General features: G+C 41.7%; 2 protein-coding genes across 3 annotated transcripts in view; one reads left to right on the forward strand and one right to left on the reverse strand.

Annotated features, from left to right (window-relative positions):
* The window catches only part of LOC117415732 (protein Wnt-5b), an 82,764-nt gene that overhangs the window by 20,119 nt on the left and 36,559 nt on the right, over window positions 1-26,086 (forward strand). The gene's annotated exons all lie outside the window — the stretch shown is intronic.
* On the reverse strand, window positions 21,816-24,184 carry LOC117415731 (F-box/LRR-repeat protein 14). Its single transcript, XM_034026454.3, has one exon. The coding sequence runs from the start codon at window positions 23,630-23,632 to the stop codon at window positions 22,430-22,432; it is 1,203 nt and encodes a 400-aa protein (XP_033882345.1). The 5' UTR covers window positions 23,633-24,184; the 3' UTR covers window positions 21,816-22,429.

Genomic DNA, 26,086 nt, shown 5'->3' on the forward strand with positions numbered 1-26,086 from the left:
CATTATAATAAAATACAGTAACATCTTCCAAAGTAGCTTTAAACATTAAAATACAATGCTGATTATGTATACTAGTAGTTCATTATCCCAAAGGAGGGATGTGATGTTAGCAGAATGCTTTTAGCTGGTGTTTGTTATTAAGTAGGGTTGGCTGCTGAAAGTAGGGTTGGCTGTAGAAATTCATTTCTATTTTGAGGAGGGCGGTCTGTGAAGCCGGCAGTCGCGGTGTGCTGAGGGGAAGTGTCTGCCTGGGGGGCTGCAGCAGAGAGACAGGGCTCAGCACCCTGCTACAGGCAGGCCTGTGGGATTCGAAAAAAAACCCTGACGCAAACAGGATGGGTGTTATTATGTGTGGTTGTGGTGGATGACGTTGTGATATTAAAAAATAAAAAGTAGATGAAACTCCTGTTTCTTTTTATAAGAAAGACTGTGTCAGCATGGTTTTCTGCCTTTAGTCATCTGCTGGGCGGCAACTCCGAGAACTTTGTCCCTGAAGAGAAAGACCTTCACAAGTGTGTAACTTTAAGCCAGATTTCTCTCTCCAAGATGCTGCCTGTGTTTGTCTGTGTGTGTGTGAGTGTGTCTGTGTGTGCCTGTGAGTGCATCTGTCTCTGTGTGTGTGTGTGTCTGTCTCTGTCTGTATGTGTCTGTCTGTGTGTCTGTCTGTGTGTGTGTCTATGTCTGTTTTGTCTCTTCTGGCCCAGTGTATGAAAGACCCAGACCCTTCCCAAGAAATAGAGGTGCAATCAGAAACCAATTTCCAAATCGGATATCAGACAGGTAGTACTTGATAGTAATCATGTATTGAGAATACTTTCATATTCATTAAGCAAGATGCAAAGACATGTGCATGTTGTTATTATACTTGGTAATATAACATGTGCAATGAGAAACGTTATCATTTATAAGCATCTGGGTTTCTGGGTAGCGAATTGCATGAGGCTCCAAATATGGCACCAGGGCGATTGATTAATGAACGTTTAATCAAGGTTAGCTAAATAAAAGCCATGCCGATCAATAGTCTATCAATCGATTAGAAGTATTTTACTTGTACAGAATTAAATGTGATACCAGTCTCAGCACTCGTTTGTTGGACATTCTAATCTTTCCATATAATTGAAGATGGAGCGGTTATCTTACTATTTAGGGACACCCATCCATTCTCCATTTCTTCATTGTTTGGGGGCAGTGCAGTTGCAATATTGTATTGTATTATATGTTTTATATTCAGTGACACTTTGGTACAACATATAACACAGTGTTCCCATGCCAGGTCCATAGTAAAAGCATAGTAAAGTGTAATAAAATATAGGGGAAGCATGGCAAAGCATATTAAAAAACATGGCAAACCTTGGTAAACAATGGTAAATGCAAAGTATAACTATGAGAAAAGCATTGGAAAACTGCAAAATGACCATGCAAATTTAATATGGTAAGATTTTATAAGGGTCATCCAAATATAGTTGAATCTAGAACATGGCAGACTCAAATGCAGGACTTGTAGCACACGTCTTTCAGCCCCTTTCCAATTTCTGCAGTGTGAGACAGTGCTTTGGAGCATGGAGCCCCTGCTGGTTTGAGAGCAGTGTGAGGACCTCTCTCTGCAGGTATGGGCTGCAGGGCAGGGTCAGCAATGCCTGGGGATGAATTGGGTTCATTCTACTGGCTCCCGTCATGCTGATCCCTCCCGGGGAGAGGCAGGCTGCTGCTGCTGCTGCTTTTAAAGGCTACTAACTCCAACTGTTACAATTCTAAAACACATTATTGTGTGTGTGTTTTTTTCCTCTCTGAAGAAATATTGCTAGTGATAATTTGGAGTAAATGGCTTTAAGAATCTAGCCTGAAAAATATTAAGTCTGTTTGTCCAATTGAGGCTTGTATCTAATACTTGTCCTGGTCAAGTGCTCCATGCATTTCTTATAAGCTGTGTACAAGAGAAAGTGCCTTTACCCACACGTTTCAACTAGAAATCTTTATCAACGTCTTCAACTTTTTTTTAAATGTCTTGTTTCACATGCCGTCTATTACATAACAAAATAGATTCTGTGATGTGACAGAATCCCTCAATAGAAACTCTCTTGTTGTAAACGGTGGGCCATCTAATATACTCTATTCTACAGTGTGCTTATGCAGTGTGTGAAACTACTGTGCACTTCTGAGTGGCTGTACAAACGCAGTTACTAAGCTGTCATTTAGTAGCACGTGAAACTATCTACAGGAACTTTCTAAGCAATGGTTCTGTACTGAGGGGCAGTGGTAGCACACAGGTAGCTACAATGGCATGAGTAAGTGAGTAACATTTTAATATTTTGAAATGCTTTGGTATTGCAATGGTATGAATCCACATACACTGCTGGCAATCTATTGCGGTCTCCAGGTATCAGTGCAAGGGTGCTGTCGCCAGCAGGACCACTGTGCAGTATTTGTTCTGTTCAGCTGTTGCTGGGAATGTTATTACAGTGCAGGCTAATGGTTCTGCTAGGGATTCTTCAGGATAACATACCAGCATTTTAGGCAGCCTCTCTATCAACTCTCTATAGCCAGCTAAATCACAGGATCTCCACAGTGCTGGCCTATAGGGAAGGAAATACAATACACCGTGAATCATGTCACAGCGCCATGCCGTGACTGAATACGCTGCACAGTTGAAACAACAGACGATGCAGGCCAGAGGAAGGGAGGCAGCTTCTTGGATTTCTTACAAGTACTGTAAGTTTTCTTGAGCTCAGAATCACAAACCCACAGGACAATGGGTGGACCGACTGTCTGTGTGCAGCATATACAGTTCATGCACACTGTGTTATACCAGTGGTAATATTAATACCTTTCCTCCTTGAAAGCCACCACAAGTGTGTGATCATTTATATCATTGACAGGGGATACAACCTATTTCCAAATGTACAAATATCACATTCCAGATTTAAACAAGTATTAAATACAGTTCCCAAGATTTAACCTCGAGGTCAGCCAGGTATCAGGTGTCATCATTGTGAAAATGTTGTTCAGCGTGACCTACATTCACAGTATGCAGAATTTTCTTGTCGCATACTAACAAATGTCATCAAGTTGACGTAGCTCCATTTGGCCAACCCATCAGACCCCATATGCAAAAGTAGGTCCCCATGACCTGGATTTTAATATGCTTGTGCTCTAAGGGATAAGTTTGATCATTCTCATAATACAGTTAACATTCATATAAAAATATGGGCATCTCCACGGTATCCCCTTGCCAGTGATGTTCACCCCCATGGGGGTAATTAGGGGCACCTCTTGAAATGAGCAGCTGTCCACAGCAGCGATGTGCCAGAAAGCCTGAACGCCGGTGACTTTGTGGATTTATAAGTATTGATTGATGGCTGTCTAAAGGGCTCATTATATTGGCTACCAGGCAACGGTGGGTCCCATCAATAAAGGTGAGAAGGGCAAGCCAGGTTATTCTCTTTAGAATTGAACTCCCTTCCAAGTATTAATTGTGTGTTTAAAACGGAAATACTTCTGAGTAGTCCATACACAGTCAGCCTGGTATAAGATATATATCGTAGTGGTCTAGGTTCAGTTGGTTCTGGTTTCTTCATTTTTGTATTATCTATTTCTACGTGTATTACCTTGTTTATTTGGAAACACTTTACATTAGGTGTCTCTAACTATAAAGTATCTACACATCATCAGCGCACTTATGGCCGTGTAGTTACAGAACTTTTTTTTTTATTTTTTATTATTTTCTCCCAATTTGGAATGGCCAATTATTATTTGAAGCTCAACTCACCACTACCACCCCTGAGCTGACTCAGGAGGGCGAAGACGAACACACGCTGTTCTCCAACGCTTTTTTTCACACTGCGGACTCACCATGCAGCCACCCAAGAGCTACAGCGTCAGAGGACAACGCAGCTCTCGGGCAGCTTACAGGCAAGCCTGCAGGCACCTGGCCAGACTACAGGGGTCGCTGGTGTGCGGTGAGCCGAGGACACCCTGGCCAACCTAACCCTCCCTCCCCCCGGGCGACGCTCGGCCAATTGTGCGCCGCCCCCAGGGAACTCCCGTCCATGGTCGGCTATGAAATAACCTGGACTCGAACCCGGCGACGTCCAGACTATAGAACGCATCCTGCACTCCACACGGAGCGCCTTTACCGGATGCACCACTCGGGAGCCCCAGAACATGTTTAATTACAAAATGAAATGTGAGCAGCTGGTAGTGTCTTCTGTGTCACTGTATTTACACTGGGTTGTAGTTTAAAAAGTAATTATAATGTGAGTGACATGAAATGTCATTGTTATAACAGTGTAGTCAGAGACACCTGAAGTGTTCCTGTTCTTGTGTGCAGTGTGAGAACTGTATTGCTTGTTTCCTGTATAAAATGCTTGGGTCTTTTATTGAATAGCAGGCTACAAGGACTGTAACTTTTGAAATGCCACTGCAAATAGAATGCTGTGCCACAAGAATATTGCAACATTAAATTATTCTATTAAAATGTTTGTTTTATCATTTTTTTTATAAAACCAAAATACATACTGTATAATAGCGAGACAAGTATTTGAATATTTGAACACACGCAGCTCAAAATGTATTCAGAGGCAAACATTGCCATGTTTGTATTGCTCTTGGTTCAGTTTATAAATGACTATCAAAAGGATATCAAGGAAACCAAGCCTGCTGAAATAGATTACCCACACTATGCAGTACAGTGTTTCTCTCCTTTGTTTAGAAGGTCATTTGATTGAGTACCAGATTTTTTTTCCTCCCTGAGAAATTTCTTAATTGTAACATGGTTCTAATTATGCCTCCATTTCAGCTAATTTAAAATGAAAGAATAGCCCTAAAAAACATGTTCGCCCAGAACTACTGTTTATAAAACAGCAAAATGATATCGAGATAACGAAAACAGCTGAAATGTGTGAAAAGGGTTTTTACTGTTATCGATGTCTTCTGAAGTAAAATGTGTTTCTTTTATCACCGTACTCTAAACTGCTGTTTCTCTAATTTAAAAGGGCTACTGTCTGTCTAACTTTCTCACTTATGAAATCAGTGCCCAATGAGATCAAAGTGCGATAAATAAATAAACAGTGTAGTTGTTACGTGCGCATGATGCTGAGGTTGGTACTCTTTGCTGCTCCACAGCAACCCCTATTGGTTAGATGGCAGATGAAGCCAGGCAGACCTCATATAACATCCGCAAACGGCTTCTTCGATCTCGGAGGAGCACCAAACCTGTAGGTCTTTAGGTATATAAAAAAACATATTGTAGCAAGATAAACATCAATCTTGTTATAATATTACAAAGATAAATAGCATTGTAGAAGAAAACAAATAGATTTCTAGATACCTTATGACTGAGCGTATTAAAACTCCGGATGATATTGTATATAAATACTTCCCTGGGTTTGTGTGACATTATTTCAGCTGCTGTGAGGTTGGTACAAGACAATCCAGCTGACCACATTCATCGGAGCTCTCAGAGGAGCAGCCGACTGTCTCCCAAGAAGTGAGGCAACAGTGTAGACAGGTCAGCCTGTGGGCCGACCCCTGCCTGCTCATGGGTCACATTGGGGAGTCCTTTAGCACCCCCTGTGGGAAGGGCCAGATACAGCAGATATAAAGGGAAATGAACTAAAACCTCACCCTACCACCCTGCTCTTTGAAATCACACAGTGGCTTAGCCTTGGATCCTGAGCAATGTGTGCCACCAACTTAAAGGCCCAAACTATGTTCCACTATAGTTTTACATTTTATATTAAAAAACGTTCCTTTGTGACCATTTACTACTAGAGTTTACCCTGTGCTGGGTGATATGACTGTAGCCATGGCAACTGACCAAGTTATATGGAATTAGATACATCTCTTCTGAGCTTCCAGGCTAAAAGAGCTCTTTTGGAGCGACAAAGCAGACCCCAGCGCTCTTACACAAGTCAAAGGAATCCTGTGAAAATCCACATCCTGTATGTAGTTTCAAGTGTACAGGCTTCATCCCTCCTTGAAGCCTTCTTGCCGCTCTGTCGCTCTCTGTGGGGTCTATTTTAATGATCTAAGCTAGGGGTGCTGATACTTGTACTCGGAATTGCCTTTAAGAAGTATTTATCAGCAGATATTAAATAAATCCATTCATTAATGTGTTGATTTCAGAACAAGAAAAGCTGTCCTTCCCTCACATTTACAATCGAGTACCAATCAATGGCAGTTAACTTCCGCATTGAGTTTTAAAAACTGATCGGAAGCACATTTTCCTCTCATTTGTACTGCTGTACCAAGGCCGGAAACTGACAACCTCGGATTCATTTACTACCTGCCGATAAATACTTCTTTAGGGCAGTTCCGAGTACGGGTATCAGCACACCCCTAATCTAAACAGCGACGGATCTAAATGTCTGGAACAGATATTACATAATGCTCCTGACTATATCACTGTGTATCACCAGTGTACCTGAGCCATATTTGAACCCCGGATTCTGGAGATTAGCACCTAGATCCCTCCCACAACCACATACTGTACTGTCTCGCCAAAGGGCTGATAAACCGCAAGCCCACACAGCTCCATGCAGCCTACTTGGAACCAGCAGGATATGACTCAGCATTCTGAGTCAATGAACTAGCAGAGCATGCAGGAATCGACAGGCAGGAAGGGAAGACATACAACATTTCACTTTCCCAAATAACCAGTGAAATATAAAGAAACCTTACATGCCTGCCTTGCCTTCATTTAGTTAGCAGTCCTCCCCCACCTCTGCCCTCACAGCCAGCCAGCCACCCCTTGGCCTGACAGTGCTGTAGTTTTCCAAAAGAAAAAGAGCATGTAACAGCCAATTATTTTTGTATTATTTTCTCCCAATTTGGAATCGGCAATTATTTTATTATGCTCAGCTCACCGCTAACTCCCCTGCGCTGACTCGGGAGGGCGAAGACGAACACACGCTGTCCTCCGAAGCGTGTGCTGTCAGTCAGCCGCTTTTTTTCACACTGCGGACTCACCATGCAGCCACCCAAGAGCTACAGCGTCGGAGGACAAGGCAGCTCACGGGCAGCTTACAGGCAAGCCTGCAGGCGCCCGGCCAGACTACAGGGGTCGCTGATGCGCGATGAGCCGAGGACACCCTGGCCGACCTAGCACTCCCTCACCCCGGGTGGCGCATGGCCAATTGAGGGCCACCCCTTGGAAGCTCCCATCCTCGGGCGGCAAAGGAATAGCCTGGAATCGAACCCGCGACGTCCAGACTATAGAGCGCATCCTGCACTCCACGTGGAGCACCTTTACTGGATGCGCCACTCGGGAGCCCCCCATGTCACCATTTCTCATCTCCACAAGAGAACTACATAGAGTTACTGTATGACTGTGTAGACTAGAACAGTTTGGGACAGTTCAGGAGACCCTGTGCTGGTTGGGACGCTGATTAAGCTGGTCCAAATAAAAAAAAGTACATTTAAAAACCTCTTTACTGTAGAGTTATTAAGTCAACTGCTTGTTTTCTATTTGCTGTACACCTTGTCTGTGGTTTATACACCCAGTAAGATAATGAATAATTGTTCCAATTCCCAGCTCTTAGCTGAACACCAGCTCAACAGCAGTGTGCTGTGGTTGTCGTGGGGACAGCTGTCATACGTTGTAGTCTGTATATCAAGCTTTATTAAAAAGGGGAGGTTATTATGGGAGTACAAGGCTTTTGTGGGCACCATTTTGGTCCTGAGAAAATGCCCACTCACTGCATTCCAGGTTACAGAACAGTTTGATTCAAAATTGTTTGATTATAATTATTTATATCTTTTGCTGACAATCGGTAGCCCTTGGGGAAGATTCTCACTTTGATCTATAGTATCTCCTGCCAGGAGAGGGTCGGGCTGCTGCCAAAGCACCTTGTTAGCTGATCATTTACTCCTCTCCTGGTTAGATGTTTAAGGGATTGGTGGGTTATTCTGTAGGGGAAGATAAAAGGCATCCCTGTCAATTTCTCATTGGCTTGCTGGGAAGGCAGCAGCTACATTTGTGTTGTACCATAGGCTAAGTCTTAAGACAAGAGGTCTGAAACCTCATTGGTTGGCCTGCAAAGTTGGAGATTTATGAAAATGTCACTCAAAAACAGCTCCATGAGGTGCAATTGTATATACAGGGTTTCCAGCTGTGCTAGCAATCCTTTCAAACTCTCCTCATACTATAGGTAACTTACAATTGAACATCAGAAAGATTAAGCGTGGGGTTCTGCTTAGATACTTAGGGAACAGTTTCTGTTCATGAGAAAGAGGCCCTTTCGTTCTGTAGAGCAGACGTGTACACGATTATCTCCATGGTACCATAACAGTGCCAGACTGGTGTGCTACTAAAGGACCACTGTGCTACATCTCTTCCAAATATTTTGATCCACTGCTGTTTAAATCATTCAAATACACCCCATAGAGAGGGACAGAGTGGTCTCCCCTATTGCGCCGATCATGTCTGTCCGTCTGCCACACTTCAATTGGTGAGCATGATAACTGCCTTGACATTGCACCAATCTTCACCAGACTTTGGCTATAACCCAATAAAGTCTTAATTTTATACACATATTTTAAATCTGTATGTTCACTCCTTCAACTTCTTATAAACTGTTACATACTTCTGAACAATATGACATTTCTAATCAAATAAATATGAGAAGAAGCTGTTGCACTCATAACCCCTTGTAGGTTCTGTGTGATTATGAGGACCCTCTGCATGTGGTTTTATGGAAATGAGTCTCTCCTGCTCCCAGCCGAACACACACCCCCAATCACACACAGCTCCCTCCATTTCTACTGGGGATCGCACAGTGATTGATTATTAAACAAGCAGAGACCCAGTCATTAATGACATACCACAGATCTTCATGTGTGGCTGTGACAGATAGAAGTAGGTAATTAATCATGTACGTGCCGCATCCTGAGCAGGGTCTATCCACCCTGTTACACCTCTATACAGTATGTATCACATATTTGTACAACTCCCATTTATTCATGCCTTCACCCACTTCCAATATTTCCCTGCTTAGTATACAGTGCTCCTTTTTAACGATTTGAAAAATCACTGATTAGCTTAATTAACAGAAAGTCATGTAATTTACTCTATAAGGGACCTTCTCTAATCGACAGTTTTCAGACTTGCAAGTCAGAGGCTGCATTGTGGTTCATTGGCAACCCTGCTTTGTTCTGCAATTTTAAACCCCAGCCTCCAGTGTCCGACTCATGGAACACACATTAGGTCACTTCCACGAGCTGTACTGATCCCTTTAAGACCAATCTAGGACAGTGGTTCCCAAGCTAGGGGTCGCGCCCCTCAAGTGGGGGTGCAGAATGTATCTTAATAATATATATATATATATATATATATATATATATAAATATAAACTAAAGGCAAAAAACGGTAAACCCTACTGCTGTTTGCTCTTATAAGAATGTTCGTACAAAAGAAATGAACATAACAACAGTGACATCCAGAGAAGCCAGTGGCATTTTTAATGATTGTAGCAGGATGGAAGCTCTGCCGGTGTAAATAGTTGGTTAAATTTAAGTTTGGCAGGGATGGGGTTAAATCTGCCCCTGCTAACAATCACAGCTGGAGGAGGGGGGCATCAAGTAGTTTAAGAACCACTGGTCTAAGGCACATGCCTTTAATAGATATCATTTACTGAGCCCTGCCCCGTTAGATTGTGCAGGACTGACTGGTACAACTCAGTCTGAGAGCGCGAGAGCTTAATGAAGCATTGCAATGATACTGCTCCCTGTAAGGAATGTGGAGAAGGGAAAAACAATTACTGTAATGAGCCGTGTTAGGATTATGCACGTGTAAACTGAGTGTTTCTGCTGGGGATGGACGTAGTCAAGCACCTCCACCCATGGAAAACACATATTCCAAGAGCGAGTTCGACCAATGAGCTGCCACTGAAAACCTGGGCTTGCTGGAGTCCCAGTTCAAACCAGGTGCCGACAGGACTGACATTGTTTTCAGTTCCCAGGGGTGTATGGAAACCAGGGCAAAAAGTGGTCTGTATCTGAAGACTGAAAGGCATTATAATAATATGATTGAGTATAGGATTAAATAAACTGAGAGGTTTGAATATAGCATGGCAAGATAGAAACTACCAGATCACGCTGACTGTAAGCTAGGTCATTCAGTCACTAACATTTTCTTTCTGCTGCTGGAAGTGTTGTCAAGTGCTGTACAGGAGAGCTGAAAGGAGAGATGAAGGCATATCTGGTTTCAGGGCAGCTCAGCTTGTATTTTGAACATAGTATTGGATTAAGCAGCTGGTCCACGACTCTGGAGTGAACCTGCAGCCTCTGCACAGAGCAGCTTTCAATTGGAATATTTAAATAACAAATGACTTGATGGCAGAACTGCAGTGGCAGGGGTGGAAAATGAGATGCTCCCAGCCTCAAGAGAAAGAACAAAACCAAAACCTACTGCTGCTCACCTGGCCTGGGGTTAAATACACTACCCTCCCTCCAACAACAGCTGGGACAACTGCATGGCAATGGGGCATTTGTTCTTCATTTTTGCGAAAGGTTGTATCCCAGTTGGTAAATCATTTTGGGGTGGACCACCATGCTAGTGGGACACATTTCTCATTAAAATCTTTTGCATTTATTTATTTATTTGGGGATAGTAAGATATATAGTGAGCAAAGAATCTAAAAAGAGTAACATTTGCGATAAATGACTCAGAAGTTTTACTTATCTGTCATATTGCTTGTTTGAGGGGAGTGCATATGCATGGTAAAAAAATGTAACATTTCACATCTGATATTTTAACTATGTCCTAACTGGATAAAAAAAGATAAAGCCTGCTACTGTGTTTAAAAACAAAAATATGTATGAGGAACATTTATCTTTTCAATTGATTCTTGGTGTCTGGAATCATGGGAGAGTCATTAAGACACAGGGATTGGAAGCTGCTGGGAGACAGATTTCATTGGAATAGAAAGTATGAGCTGTGTAAACAGCACAGGTGATGACAGGCTATCTGCTTCCCTGCCCCTGGAAATGTGTGTGTGGGAATGTAAATTTGGCAGGGATGGGGTTAAATCGGTCCCTGCCAGTAATCACAGGTGTGGCCATTCACCAGTTAGGTAGCATTTGCTGCTGAGAGGAGCATGGCGAAAGCCAGCTGCACTACCATGTCCGGAGTGCCCAGGCCACCGCCCCACGTCCAGAGTGCCCAGGCCACCGTCCCACATCCAGAGTGCCCAGGCCACCGCCCCACGTCCAGAGTGCCCAGGCCACCGTCCCACATCCAGAGTGCCCTGGGCCACCATGCCACGTCCAGAGTGCCCAGGCCACCGCCCCACGTCCAGAGTGCCCAGGCCACCGTCCCACGTCCAGAGTGCCCAGGCCACCGTCCCACGTCCAGAGTGCCCAGGCCACCACCCCACGTCCAGAGTGTTCAGGGCCATGTCCCACGTCCAGAGTGCCCTGGGCCACCATGCCACGTCCGGAGTGCCCAGGCCACCGTCGCTATGTCCGGAGAGCCCTACATCGCTGCCAGCGCCACTGGCGTACCCTGTGTTGCTGCCAGCTCAGGTGCTGCAGGAGTGTTCTGTGCCACCGGGGCTGAGGACACTCGGGTCCAGGGGCCCCCCCCCCAGCCAAAGAAGGCGGCATGGGGGGGCCCACGAAATGGACAACTCCGCCCACCAGCAGCAGCCCTGTCCCTGTAAATGTGTGTATGGGAATGTAAGGTTGGCAGGGATGGGGTTAATTCTGTCCCTGCCAGCAATCACAGTTGTGGCCATTCTCCAATTAGGTACTTGGTGCTAATTGGGGCATGGCCACATATATAAAAGGAGCCAGAAATCCTTTGTTGAGAAGAGGGAGTTTGGGTGAGTGTCCTGTGTCAACGATATAGTGAAGGCAAAGGCCCAACCTATATTGCATTGTTTTGTTTAAATCTTTTATTTTGGCCCTTGTGCCGTTGTTTGTTCCTGTTTTGTTATTTGTGTAATAAATGTGTGCATTAGCTCTTAAACTGCAGCTTCCCTGCCTATGAGTCTCCTTCCTGCCCGTAACAGCTTGGGCCGTAACACTATCCTGTCACACTGCAACATACGATTTAATTCCAAAGTGTCACGTCATACATAAACTACATTCTTCCTGTTTCACTGTTCATAGGATACGACATCATATCGCACTGTCTCTCATCACTTATTCTATATGTTTATTTTTTAGACTAGTGATGATGGCATTAGCTGAAACAGAGTGCTTTAAAAACACTGATACATTAAATACAGTAGGCTTATTGTGACAGAATCATCAAAATAAAGATAAGCTTTTTGGGGATCTGTTTTGCGTTGGATCCTTGCAGATAGCCAGGAACCTTAGAGAAAGATACTGCTTGTTTGTTTTGTATTATCTTGTTTCGTTTGCTGTAATCTCTAGAAGATCCTCACTTTGATTTACTGTACCTCCTGCTGGGAGAGGTTTGTGTTTCCTGCAAAATATGACACAAGTTCCACTGGGTCTCAGAATTCTAATCACTAAACCAACCCTCTCCACAACTGGCACTAATTGGCATCTGTTTTGACAGGTAGGGTCAAAGGGCATGGAGTGCAGAGCGATAAGCTGCCATGGCGGCAGTGGATTCTGTCGGGGGGAAGGGGGGAGTACACTGGAAGCAAATGAGCAAGTCTTGGTTTCTGCCACTACTGAATCTGACACTTCAGAGCTCTGTGTTCACAGCTCCCTAACACAGATATATCCTATACCTTAGTCCACACTAAACAAAAAACACAGCACATTACTATTACAAAACAGCCTCCCCACACATACAAACACGTCTCTAAAGAGGCATTCACCGCACCAATGTTGGATTTGCTAGAAAATGGTAAATTTAAAAAATAAAACAACTTATTATTTTGAATTTTTTTTTTCCTTGCTGAAGATGAAATGCAGGCTGCGAGTTGAAATCCGAGCTGGAATGTGTTAAGAATGAAGAGAATGACAGGATTTTCCTGCCCGGAGTCTTAAGCGATCCTGAAGTAGGCCTCCTATTTAAAACAGCTGCTTGCACAATAAAATACACTTTTTGTGCACAAATTAAACTAAACCCCAAAAAATGAATATTAAAAGATGATGTCCTACTGGTTGATAGGGATTTTTTATCTAGATATATATATTGGTAGACAGAGGAGGAATGTGTTAATATGAAGTTGTTTTTTGTCTTTCTAACTGTGATCTACCGACTGCTGTTTCCATTGCTGATGTAACATACTGTAAGAAAGCCCACTGATTTCCTGCCACGCTGCAAGCAAAAAGGTTACAGAATCTTGACCTGACTTACCATGCATGCCAAACTGCACCAATGCCAACAGAGTTCTTGGGATCTTGAACGTTGTAAGCAAAGCTGGTTTGCATTGCTTCCCAATTCTTTAAGCATGCTGAAAACTGAGCAGGGCTGCATATTATTTAAATGTTGCTTGCTGAACCCATGTTCTCTAGCGCATTACCATTTCAATAGTGCAAAAGAGTTATAGAAGCAAAGCACGGTCACATTTCCAACGCCACGGTTTATGTATGGTATGGGACTGGAAACCCAACCATTGTAAGGAGGTGCATCTATAAGGGTTCAGCAGCATTTACCTGAAACAGAGAACACTGACATAACATCCGTACTGTGCATCGGAAAAGACATGCATGGCCTAGAAGATCCATTTAACAGTATATCATTACAGTTTAGAAAAACTATAAGAAACTATTAAACACCATAGTGCTGAATTTAAAAATACTGAAAGATCAATGGCAAACACTTCGATTAGTCCTTTTTAATGTGCTTTTGTGGAAGAGATTGAAAAAGACTTCTAGTTGAAACGCTTGGTGCTGATAAGAGCCGATGGTTTACTGTGCCAGGAAACTTGGTGCTGGTTAAGATATAACTGTTTGAGTCATTCCAAGTTTTACTTTGAGCTTAATAAGACCCATCTGAGCTTGTGGCCTCTTGAGTTTGACTTAATTATGAGCATACGATAATTAAAACCAAGAACAACTCTCACAACTAAACAGTGGGAGTCTTGTCCATCACTGGATCAAAAAATTTACAGTTTACAATGCATCCCCTCAATATGCATTTCCTGTAAACTGTTATCAATGTAACCAAAACACCATTAAGAATAATAGAGGATTCCTTTTTTTTTTGCTGTAAATTGGGCCTGGACATATTTATCCTCTTGCTGTAGCAAACGTTACATCCTATTCACACTATCTAAATAATGCAAGTCCATCAAGTTTTCAAGTAAATGGCAGTCTCATGGTGTGGCACGGCAGAAGCCCTGCTGGTGTAAGTAGTGTGTGGGGAATGCAAGGTTGGCAGGGACAGGGTCTGTCCCGGCCAACAATCACAGGTGTGGCCATTCCCCAATTAGATAATTCAGTGATAATTGGGGAGTGGCCACATGTATAAAAAGGAAGCAAAATCCTTTGTTTGATTTGTTTGACACATGATTTCAATGCATGTTGATTGTGCATTATTTAGGTAGTGTGGAAGGGTATTTTACCATAAATATCTGCAGGTGACACACAGGTTTCAAAAGGGGGAGGAAGCTCGGGTCCCTAACCGCTGAATCTACATGGCTGTCAAAAAGGCCTGCATTGTGAAAATGAAGAGTGCACAGATGGGTTAGCTGTGGAAGGATTTAGTAAATAGATAATCACGTAGTTCTGCTCTTTGTGTAAATGTGAACAGGACTGTGTGACATTGCAATTTAAAACAGATAATGCATCTTGTAAATAAGTAGTTCTTAAAATGTGACATGAAACAAAACATGAAACACATTACAGGGAAGGTCATGTGGTACTACCCACAGTACAAGCCTTCACAGTGACTACAGCCCTGTTATAAAGAGCAAACTAGTATTTAATAATAATATTTCAGTAAAGTATTGTGCTATAGCTCAGCGCTACAATACAGAAAACACACTCTTTTACACTAATCTGAGTGTCACAAAAAAGAAAGATGTTTCCAATTATAAATGCACCATCTTAAATCTTTAATGCAGCAGCAGTAAATGAAAAGCAAGACTTTAAAGACAGATCTGCTAAAGTATTTATGGTGTACCCAAGTAAAACAAAACCTAAAAGGTTTAACATGAACCTCTACTGATGGCCTGTGCAGTGGTATTGCTGTCACCATCTTGACAATCATTGCAGCACTAACGCCACTATAACAAAACAAGTACAGAGGATACAGTGCTCGCCCTTTTGTCGGGAGCCATAGGTAAAAGATTTGTTTACCCCCTTATAACAAGAACAAGTGTTGGTGTAATGGCATTATAGGGCAAATGGGAGCAGGTCATTATAGTAGACATTTTTGCCTTAAACCCGCATGGCAAATGAATGAGACAATCGAGAAACCCCCATAGGAATAAGTTAGCCAAGGGGTAGCTGCTGCAAGGGTGGGGAATGGGAGGTGGAGGGGTGTGAAATCGAACACAAAAAGAGGAAGGCATTATCTGTTTTTATACTTGGCTGACCAATTAGGTAAGTGATGTGTGTTGGGGGTTTTCCCTCCTTCATGAACTTTAGATTCAAAACTACAAATAAAATAAAGCTAAAAAGTTAATAAGAGGCAGTATTTTTCCATGACAGATTCTTTCATACCAACAATCTGTGATGCTGTAAACTAAAGTCCCTATAGCCTACTCAAGAACTTGGAGAGTATAAATACCTACCAGCAAAATGAACCCTAACTGTGCGAGCTGTTTGGTGTTTTTGTTTAACTGTAGGCAGAAAGGAGGCTAGTAACAGAGCTGGTTTTATTTATTAAAGGATGTACTGCACATACATGTGGCTGAGATAGTGGCCTCTATTGTATTGTTTTTATAATACAAATCCAGTTAGAGAAACTTGTGAACGCTTAAAAAAAAAAGTGTGTTTTATAGAAAGTAAAAAATAAACAAGTGGTATCGTTTCCTTCAGCAAAAAAAACGTGTGCAATTAGGACTCACCCTAGCTCTGAGACACGCCGAGGCTCTGAATCATGCAGAGTAGAGAAAGGCCACCCCCAGGAGAAACATGCACTAAACTTGACCCAACTGGTTACTTTTTGCTCTGCACAAACCACGGGACCTGCAGCTCACTTCCTGTTGTTTTAACACATCCATTTGCAGCCGACTGTTTCCAGTGCAGAACAAACACAGACTTTCGAAAAGCAAGGGGAGGGAGTAGCTCTACAAAAACAAAATAAAACCATCGCATGAATTTAAAAAGAGCCAGAAAAGTCAAGATAATGTTGTACCTTGATACCTCAAAGTTTCCAACTGTAATAAAATTATAGAAAAAAAATACTTAGTTTGGCAAACAAAAAAACACACAACCCTCACAAAGCAAGGCTACAGACATTTGAATTCCATTTACTGGAGACCCAGTAACAGACGCTCAGAATGGTGAGAACCTCATTCTTATTGTCTGCAATAAAAACTCACATTACCAAACCTTGCCCCCTCAGACATCCCAATCCCTGCTTACTAACCAACCAGCTGCTGCCCCCAATGACTGACATGAATAAAGCCAATCATTGCCACTTGATTACTTGATTGACTTTGGGTTTAAAATACATATTTGCTCTATCTTTAAATGCACAGATCACGCAAAAGCAATAAAATTAACCAGACCTGTTTATACTTAATAAACACTTAGTGTGCAATGGAAATGTCCTAAATCTAGTACTTTAATCAAATTACCCAAGATACCCAGATAAAGTAGCAACTTACAGGTGCCAAGGTGCAGGGCTCCTTCTGGCATGCCGATAGTCCTGAAGAATCTTGTTCCCATCATTAACTGCCCTCCACTTGCCAAATGCAATTTTTTTGGGAGGTGTACATCTTGATTGGAAGGGTGTCACAGAAACAAAAAAAAAAGGCATTCCTCTGTGTCACAATGTAAAAAGGCTGCTTTGATAGAATGGGTTGTCTGATATGGCCAGTGGTTACAACAATGGGTCAGTGAAACAGTATATTCTCCCCCCGGATGACATCCGTACTGGAAGTTGACAATGGTAGAATCGAAAATAAAGGTCACTGTGAAGGGTTAAATCTTGCACAAGGAGTTTCCTTTACACATGAAGTCAGCATCTCAAGTGACTACAGAGATTCTAGCTGTTGAAAAAGCAAGCTTTACCAGCACATAAGCACCACCTAAAGGAGTCTAAATAATCCCACAGTCCAAATGCAAGGCTTTCATCAACAGAGTAAACTAACAACTAGGGCAGCAAAACTAGCAAAACTAACAACTAGGGCAGCAAAACTAGAATCACCAAGGGGGGAGTGAGGAAAGTGAAATGCCCAGATTTCAGGAAATTCCCAGCAAGAACTTGCCACATTACAACATTGGGCTCAAAATTTGATCCGGTGGAAAGTTTTCTGTTTTTGTTCTGGAAGAAAACATATAAAAGCTGCAAACGAAGGATTACAAAAAACATTTGCTTTGCACTTGGCCTTTTTTATCCTGTTATTTTACTTCCTGTGTAACATTTAATAGGACCCCTCCTGAGCTTTTACAGTTCCTGAAAGGGGCAACGGTCATTACAACCCAAAATCGTAACACCAAAATGCCCCCCCCCCCCCAAACAAAAAACAGGGGGAAGCTTTTCACGGTGAGAACCTGAATAAAAACATACCCCATTGCCTGTGGTCCACTATCCACCCCTCTCAAAATGATTTATTAGTCATTTATTTGTAATTTGCAATGCATATTTTTACAGTTAAATATTTGAGGGCAAATAACAATCTGAAGCCTGTATACATTAGCTACAAATTTGCAACTCAGCCATCAGTTCAACACCTGACCTCAATATGCAGGGATGCATTTTGACAGCTTTTGGCTGTAGTAACATTTCAAGCAGCTGTAAATACCATGCCATTTTTAAAGGCAGAAGCAGAAAAATGGGTTCAGCTTCCTGTACTAACTTGTCTTTGTTATGGTGTCAAAAACATTTGAACTCAAGTACATTTTTACAGCTGAGTCACGCTCTGACTCACATATTGCATCCCTGATGAATGCAGTTGTTTTTAAGGTCATTAATTAAGCCATTCCTTGGTTAAATAACCTATAAATTTAAAACACTCAATACATTTAGAGACACTAAAAGAAACTAAAAAGAAAATACCTACGTTAAACTTTGATTATTCTCTCTTAACAACCATCTTCAATTTTACAGTGCAGTTTAAAAAAAAAAAAAGCAATGGAGATGCTATTTATCAAGAGTTCATGGGCTGGTATTTGTGTAGTCTAGCTTTATTTATTACCTTTAAATGATAAACTGCTTTTTTACATGTCCCTTATTTATTTGTATGGCATTTGCAATCATTCCGATGGTTGTGTTGCTCCAATATCGAGTCACATTGTTGTCTAGCATGAGAATGCTTACTGGCAGCACTGAACAGCTTTCCCGAGTCCATTAAAATCACAGGTGAAGTCACATTGTCACATGATTTGAATGAGGAAGGCTGCTCAGTCCCAGCACCTGGGGATGCTGCAGACCAGTAACGGCAGGTAAGAATGGAATGCAGTTACATTAGTGTTCCAAATAGTTTCTGGGTAGTTTTATGCCACATTTCTCTGAGAATAAGCCTTTCCCTTTACACTTCTGTCAAAACAGGGCCCCAGCAAACTGCCAACATCATGACAAAGCTTAAAGGCGTAGTGCACCACAGAAGGTTTCAAACAGAAATGTCTATATGTGTTGTTATGTCTGCATGCACTTCCTGTAGAATGTTACGAATCAATTTTGCTTTGCCTCCTGAGCTAACTCGATTTGGGTTTAGGCTCACAAAGAGATAAAGTTTAAAACAGGTTTGTTTCGGTATGTAAACAAACAGGACTATCAATAACATTTTCCAAAGGCTGGATTATAAAAGAATGTAGTGAACCAACACACAGGAATTGTATTTTAATGTGAAAAATACACTGCACAGGCAAGTTAAAGTAGCACAGAGAAAGCATACATGATCCCTGCGAGTCAGATAGTTATGAGGCTTGATCAAGATATTCAAGCCTGAAGGGGAATTATGTAGAACCCTACAGGATTACAAACATGCATTTCCCTTCATACTTTTTTTTTTTCTTTTTTCACAAAAAATAATAACCTGCTTTTTATTAAAGAAAAACAAAATGTAAAGTTAAACTTCTGCAACTTTGATTTCAAACACCTGATTTTTTTTTCCTTCAACACTCCCCTCTTCAGCCAAAACTGTGCATTAGATTTACGACTCGGGATAGTTCTCTTTAAAGTATTTGCTATGAGATGCAGAAGCTATTTGAAGCTGCAGTGTCAACACAATCACATTCAATATTACACACAAACAGAATTCCTGTGCGTCTCTTCACTAACAGCCGTCCATTGTTAGCAGCCTCAATACAGCTGAAAACGGACCATGCCAAGCAGTTGGATTGCAGGGCCCAATGGTGGTTTTGCCTAGAAGGAAATACACTTATCCCCACCCACCCCCCCCCCCCCCCCCCGCTAGTTGCTATGTCACTTAGTAATCCAAAGCTACCAAAGACTCATTTGTGACATCTGATGGTGTTTTATAGCTTAGAAATCACCACAAAAATGTCTAATCTTTGAAATAGTGGAGTTTGTTAAACTGATAACATTTTACAGGATTACAGATGATATTTTAGAAAAAGAAACAAAACTGTACCGGGTCACTAGATTCTTATATTCAGTCTAACTCAATGAAGTTGACACCCCCCTAAAATTGAACATAATGGTGCCTGATGCTAAAAGCCCCCCCCTCCTCCTCCTCCTCCTCCTCCTCCTCCTCCTCCTCCTCCTCCTCCTCCGATTGTGTTGCTTAGGGAAGAGAAGGTAACTCCCACCTCTCCCTGTCCCTGCTACATCTGCCTAGTAAAGCAGCTTCAATACTCCAAGAGATGGTGTGTGGAATGTTAAAGTGTGTGTGTGTGTGTGTGTGTGTGTGTGAAGTGGGAGGGGGGTGGGCAGTGTCAAGAACAATAACCCCTCCTGAGGACTCTGTCTCACAGACTTGGTATGCATGACTGAGCAGGGACAAGGAAAAACGGAACCCTGGCTTCTTAACTTTAGGAAACAATGGCTACAGCCTAGACTTTCTTTTTCACCACTCTACAGCATTTTATTCCTTGAACTGAAACCTCAACGTCTCACTTTCCATACCGTTTACTTATCTTTGCAAACCCGTTAAAGTGAGGAGTGAGGCTTGCTTTTACGGTTCCTGGCTGGATTAATTTAGCTTCAACTATACATTTATTTTGTTGGGACAATAAATGGCAGCTGCTAATTTACTTCTGCTCAATTTTAAAGTCTTAAATAAAAAAAAAAAAAATTTGAATGCTGTATAAATCTATATAGTGTGTTGTCATTCTAAATGAACCTGCACAACATTGTGCCAGTTATTAAACAAGCCTCCATTTTAAAAAATATATATCTATATTTTTTTTTAAATATAAATAATTTTATAAAATATTTTACTAAAATGTATTTCTACTTAACTTCAAAAGAATTTTAAATCTTTTCAAGTTGCCTATAAAGAATTTAAAATTGGAAACTTTACCCCATCAAACCAAAATGCCAACTGATGTTTTTCAGCATGAAAATGTTACATTTATAATTTAAAATACATGTCAGAAATAAAATACAGCCCAGCACCTCCCCCTCCCCCCATACCGGAATGTAATAAAATACAGACTGCACCTCCCCCTCCCCATACCTGAATGTAATAAAATACAGACCGCACCTCCCCTTCCCCCTCTCCTGAATGTAATAAAATAGACCGCAGCTCCCCTCCCCTATACCTGAATGTAATAAAATACAGACCACACCTCCCCCTCCCCTATACCTGAATGTAATAAAATACAGACCACACCTCCCCCTCCCCATACCTGAATGTAATAAAATACAGACTGCAGCTCCCCTTCCCCCATACCTGAATGTAATAAAATACAGACTGCAGCTCCCCTTCCCCCATACCTGAATGTAATAAAATACAGACCACACCTCCCCCTCCCCTATACCTGAATGTAATAAAATACAGACCACACCTCCCCCTCCCCTATACCTGAATGTAATAAAATACAGACCACACCTCCCCCTCCCCATACCTGAATGTAATAAAATACAGACTGCAGCTCCCCTTCCCCCATACCTGAATGTAATAAAATACAGACTGCAGCTCCCCTTCCCCCATACCTGAATGTAATAAAACAATATCATGACTCAATAAAATTAAAAATGAAAAATAAAAGAATCAACACAAGTTTTTTTTTCTCCAAAACATACTTCATATCTCCCGTCTTTATTATATAAATATCAGTTTTTAAAGGTTTACTGTAAGAATATAAAACGATTTAATTTTGTATTTGTTTAGATTTTTTTTTTTTTTTTTTTTTACAAAATTCACATACAGTACAATTCCATCAGTAGCTAGTCAGCAGGACTTAGTGTGCCAACAGAGGCCTGACAGGCATTTGCTTGTTACTAGCCTACACAAATCAATCATTTCTTCAGTTAAACTCTCATCTTTTTCACCCCATTTTGTTTTAACCAAAAAACATGACCTAGATTAATCCACTTTTTTAATGAATTTTGTTTAACCGTACTGCCGACAGGTGCAACCACCCCGTAAGCAAGAAACAGGGGACTTAAAAGGGCCTATTTTTAAAAAAATCACTTCAATTTGAAGTATGGTGCTTTGAATTACAGCGTTTAATTACAAAATCTGCTTTTATAAGCGACAAAAGATGGGTGAAGGGATCCCGTATCATTCAAAGCATTAATTAAAGGCTTCGTGGCCTGTGGTTGTGCTAAACAAAACAACAACAAAAAAAAAAGAAAACATGCTTTTGTAACCTGATTCAGTCATGGTATTATTTGTTTTAGTTTTTGCATAAGCTTTTTTCGTTTTAAAATCTGTGTTATGTGTTCGAAACTGAACGATTTCATTTAAAACAAATATGTAAAGGGAAAAACAAAAGCAAAAAAGTAGTTTAAATTAATTATTTTTTTTCTAAGTAAGTAGCGAAAGACTTCGTGGGGGATGGGAATTGTTGTAGTCTAGGCACAATTGTATTCGTCAATGTCTGTCTTTTTTTCTAAAATAAATTCCAGGGTTTAAAAAACAAACAAACGAGGTAGCCTAAAATGTTTGTTTTTTAAATATTACATTTGGGGATCTTTCTTTTTTTTTTTTTAACAATAAAATGGCTTAAAATAAGATTTTAAAAAGTTTAAAACAATGGATTGCTGGGGAAATAATGGCCATCGTTTATGTGTTTAAATTACAGACAGAGAATAAAAACATTACATTAAAAAAATGTTTTGATTTTGCAGTGTTGGAAAACAAAAGTCAGTTTTGAAGTTTTACAATGGAATTCAAATGTTTAACTCCTTCCAACTTGAAGTCTGACCAATAGGAGATTATTTTAGTGTCTACTCCCCTCCCCTCTTCCCATCTTGCAAATTTCACCTCACTTTTTCGCTCTCGGTCATCTGCCAAAGTCCCAGGTTCAAAACTTTAAGGCAGGGGAGCTGCGTTATCCTCTCTAGCCCCCTTTTAGTGATTTTTGTACATCCATAAAGGTCTATGCCCGTGAGCTGCGTTAAATGGTCGGCAATGAGCTCAAGCCCTTTGTCTGTGATTCGAACGCACTGGCCGATGTTTAGGGTCCTCAATTCGTGCATCTGCCGCACCATCCTGTTGATTCCATCGTCACTGATGTGACAGGAGCACAGGGACAAAGATTTGAGCTGGTACAAACCCTGGGCGATGTACGCCAAGCTTTGGTCGCCGATCTTGTCGCAGAAGGAGACGTCCAGCCCGGAGAGCCTCAGCGTGCCCATGGCCAGGTGCATGATGCCAGTGTCACTGATGTTGTCGCAGGACCTCAAGTTGAGGCTCCAGAGGCTGGTCATGTGGGACAGGTGGATCATGCCCGCGTCCGAGATGCCACCACAAAAGCTCAGGTTGAGCACTTTGAGCTTGGCCAGACCTTTGGAGATGTGCTTGAGGGACAGGTCTGTCAATTTCTGGCAGTCCTGCAGGGTCAGGTATTCCAAGTTCAGGCAGCCCTCGGCCGCGCTCCGGGTCATGCCAGCCAGGTGACCGATGCCAACGTCGGAGACGTGCCTGCAGCTGCGCAGGTTGAGGCTCTTGAGTCTGTGCAAGCCCCACGCTATCAGCAGCAGCCCGGTGTTGGTGATATTGCTACAGCCCCCAAGCTCCAGAACTTCCAAGCTCTTCAGATACTGAGCGATTCTCCCGAGGCTGGAGTCCGTGATCTGCTTGCACAGGCTGAGGTTCAGGACGCGCAGGGACGGGATTTCCTGCACGAAAGCGTGTCCAAGGCCGTTGTCGGTTAAGTTGTAGCAGCCACTGAGGTTTAGGCTCTCGATATTTGGCATCCCCTGGATCACGTAGCTCAGGCTGCGCCGCAGGCTGAGAATCTGCACTCTCCGGATTCCCCGGGCCTGTAGGCTCGGGAACAGGGAAGGGTTGGCCCTCCTTAAATGTAACTTCGCTTCCACCCCTCGCCAGACCGACTTGTGGTAAGCAGCGTCCCTCCAAGCCGTACAGACCTGAGCAACCCTGCCTTTGTCCCTGACATCCAAGTAACTGAAGATCATAGCTAAAATCTCCGGAAAGAGGCACGAAATGTGCGTCTCCATTTTAAATATTTATAAAAAAAAAAATGCTTCGTATTTTTTATTTTTATTAAGCCAACCCCTTTCTTAGACTCGCCCCTTTATAATCCAACAAAATGACGTTTTTTGTAATCTTTACCGTTTCTTTTTTTCATATACCACCAGGATATATATGTGCAAATCGAGCAATTCCACGTCCCACGTGATCCGTCTGGGTTGCGCAGTAGGATTCAAATGCAAAAAGACCCCAAAAAGCTAGTTGCAATGCAATCCTCACCGAAAGAAAAAAAATACACACGCACTGGCGATCACACCGCACTTTCCACTTCGGTTTCTGGTACCCATTCTCGTTCTCCCCGGGGATCCAAACGATCATACATTGTCGAACAAGCTCTTTACAATCCCCTTAATGTAGAAAAATCCTGGCCGGTTTGAGCTTCTCGTTCTATTACAATCATAAAAAGCAAAAGATTTCGCTTTGCATTTGTGCTCAGCTCGCACGCATTGCCAAACCAAGGGGCTTCCTGCTGCCTTTGTCTGATCTTTTCAAACTGCCTTGGCAGGGCCGCTAGCACCGCGCCGCCGCGGGGGGATGAACATGCAACACACCAATTAAATCATATATTGTACACACTTTAAGGTTGTATTAGACAATTAGATCCAAATATACCTTCTATATTTTATCCACAAGACATATACACGTTTTTATAAATAACTTTAAAGCATGGTATGTTTTGGAATGTACATGTGTTCCTCCCTCCTCTCAAAGCCTGTTGGTTTTTCCAAGCTCAGCTGGAACTGTAAGAATAGTTCCCCTGGAAACCAAGTTCTTACAATTCAGTTCACTTTACCTTTAACCGTTTACCTTCCAGAGCACATTTCATTCTTTTATTAAAAACTTTATATATTTTGTGGAAGACCGTTTATTTGGACATATATTTTATCTCCAAAATGGTGGTTTACATATATTTAATAATTTATAACACGACCTTCAGAGATGTTTTTGCGAGAGCATTTCTTTTTTATTATTATTATTATTATTATTTATTTCTTAGCAGACGCCCTTATCCAGGGCGACTTACAATTGTTACAAGATTTCACATTATACAGATATCACATTATTTTTACATACAATTACCCATTTATACAGTTGGGTTTTTACTGGAGCAATCTAGGTAAAGTACCTTGCTCAAGGGTACAACAGCAGTGTCCCCCACTAGGGATTGAACCCACAACCCTCCGGTCAAGAGTCCAGAGCCCTAACCACTACTCCACACTGCTTTTTAAATATATTTTTGTATTTATTCATATCATGTTACTATAATATTAATAAACCATTTTACTCCTAAATGCGTCAGTAGTATTAAAACATACATTTATGAAGGGACTTACGTACATTACGTTGTTTTTTGTTAATGTTATGATTGAACAACACTTTTAAACATGTGCTTTTATAATTCACGATTGAAATTAGCTGCAGTATTTAGTTTGAAATAAATCACCAAGTTATATTAGTGTTCAGAGTCTTCTATAATTTTAACGGTGGTATTGAATTATTTATAGATTTATATTTCAAAATTTAAATGGCATTTCTTCAGTTGTATTAATACTAATAGTCTTACTTTACTACATTGTCATGTCTATTTTTTTTTTCTCTTCGGGAATCACATAGTGATCCCCTGGCATTATACTTTGTTCAGTGGCCCCAATAACTACACAGCCCTTGGGGGCCACAAAGCAGTACTGCATTCACATTTATTCTGGAACAATTTAAAATGACAACAGTTTTTTTTACGCTTTCCTATTTGAAAAGTCTCGTAAACGTAGCTCAAACCGAACCTTCAGCAGTCAAATTCGTGACACGCTGCATACTTCAGAGTTGTCAGCTGGTTAATGCTTCTGTGTCTCTAGGGAGGGGGTTACAGTTTACCTTGGTCCCAAATGGCTTGATGTCCATTGACAATACAAGGTTATGCTTAGTTGTTTTTAATCTTTAGGATCCAGGAGGCATACATAAAAAAAACACGACTGTAAGCTTCACCACCTATATAACTGGTTAGAGCCTTTGATGTGCATGTTTGTACCTGACAGAGCATTCATTGCTGGCACCCTGGTTGTATAAAGCTGGTATGTATAACCGTGGTGGATGGTTGCACTTCTATTGCGGTGAAGAATGTTTTGTGGTTCCTACCATCAACAGCTTGGAACTGTCTGAGGCTTGCGACGTATGCAGGTAAATGGACCAAGTCTTCGTGGATGAGTGCCACGTGTACATTTACAGGTAGAATATGAGCCAAACACACTGTACCTAATGAAAGGTCTGGTGATGCCAGAGAGAACCTGTGATACAAGGATGTGTGTGGGATTACATCACACTTTAGTTTCACCATACATTCCTGTACAGCAGGTATTCTGACCCTATTTGACCCCACATGTAGTCTCAAGCTCCGGTGGCTGGCTTTACTTGAGTCCTTCGAT

The sequence above is a fragment of the Acipenser ruthenus genome, chromosome 7 (genome assembly GCF_902713425.1).
Source record: "Acipenser ruthenus chromosome 7, fAciRut3.2 maternal haplotype, whole genome shotgun sequence".
NCBI lineage: Eukaryota > Metazoa > Chordata > Actinopteri > Acipenseriformes > Acipenseridae > Acipenser > Acipenser ruthenus.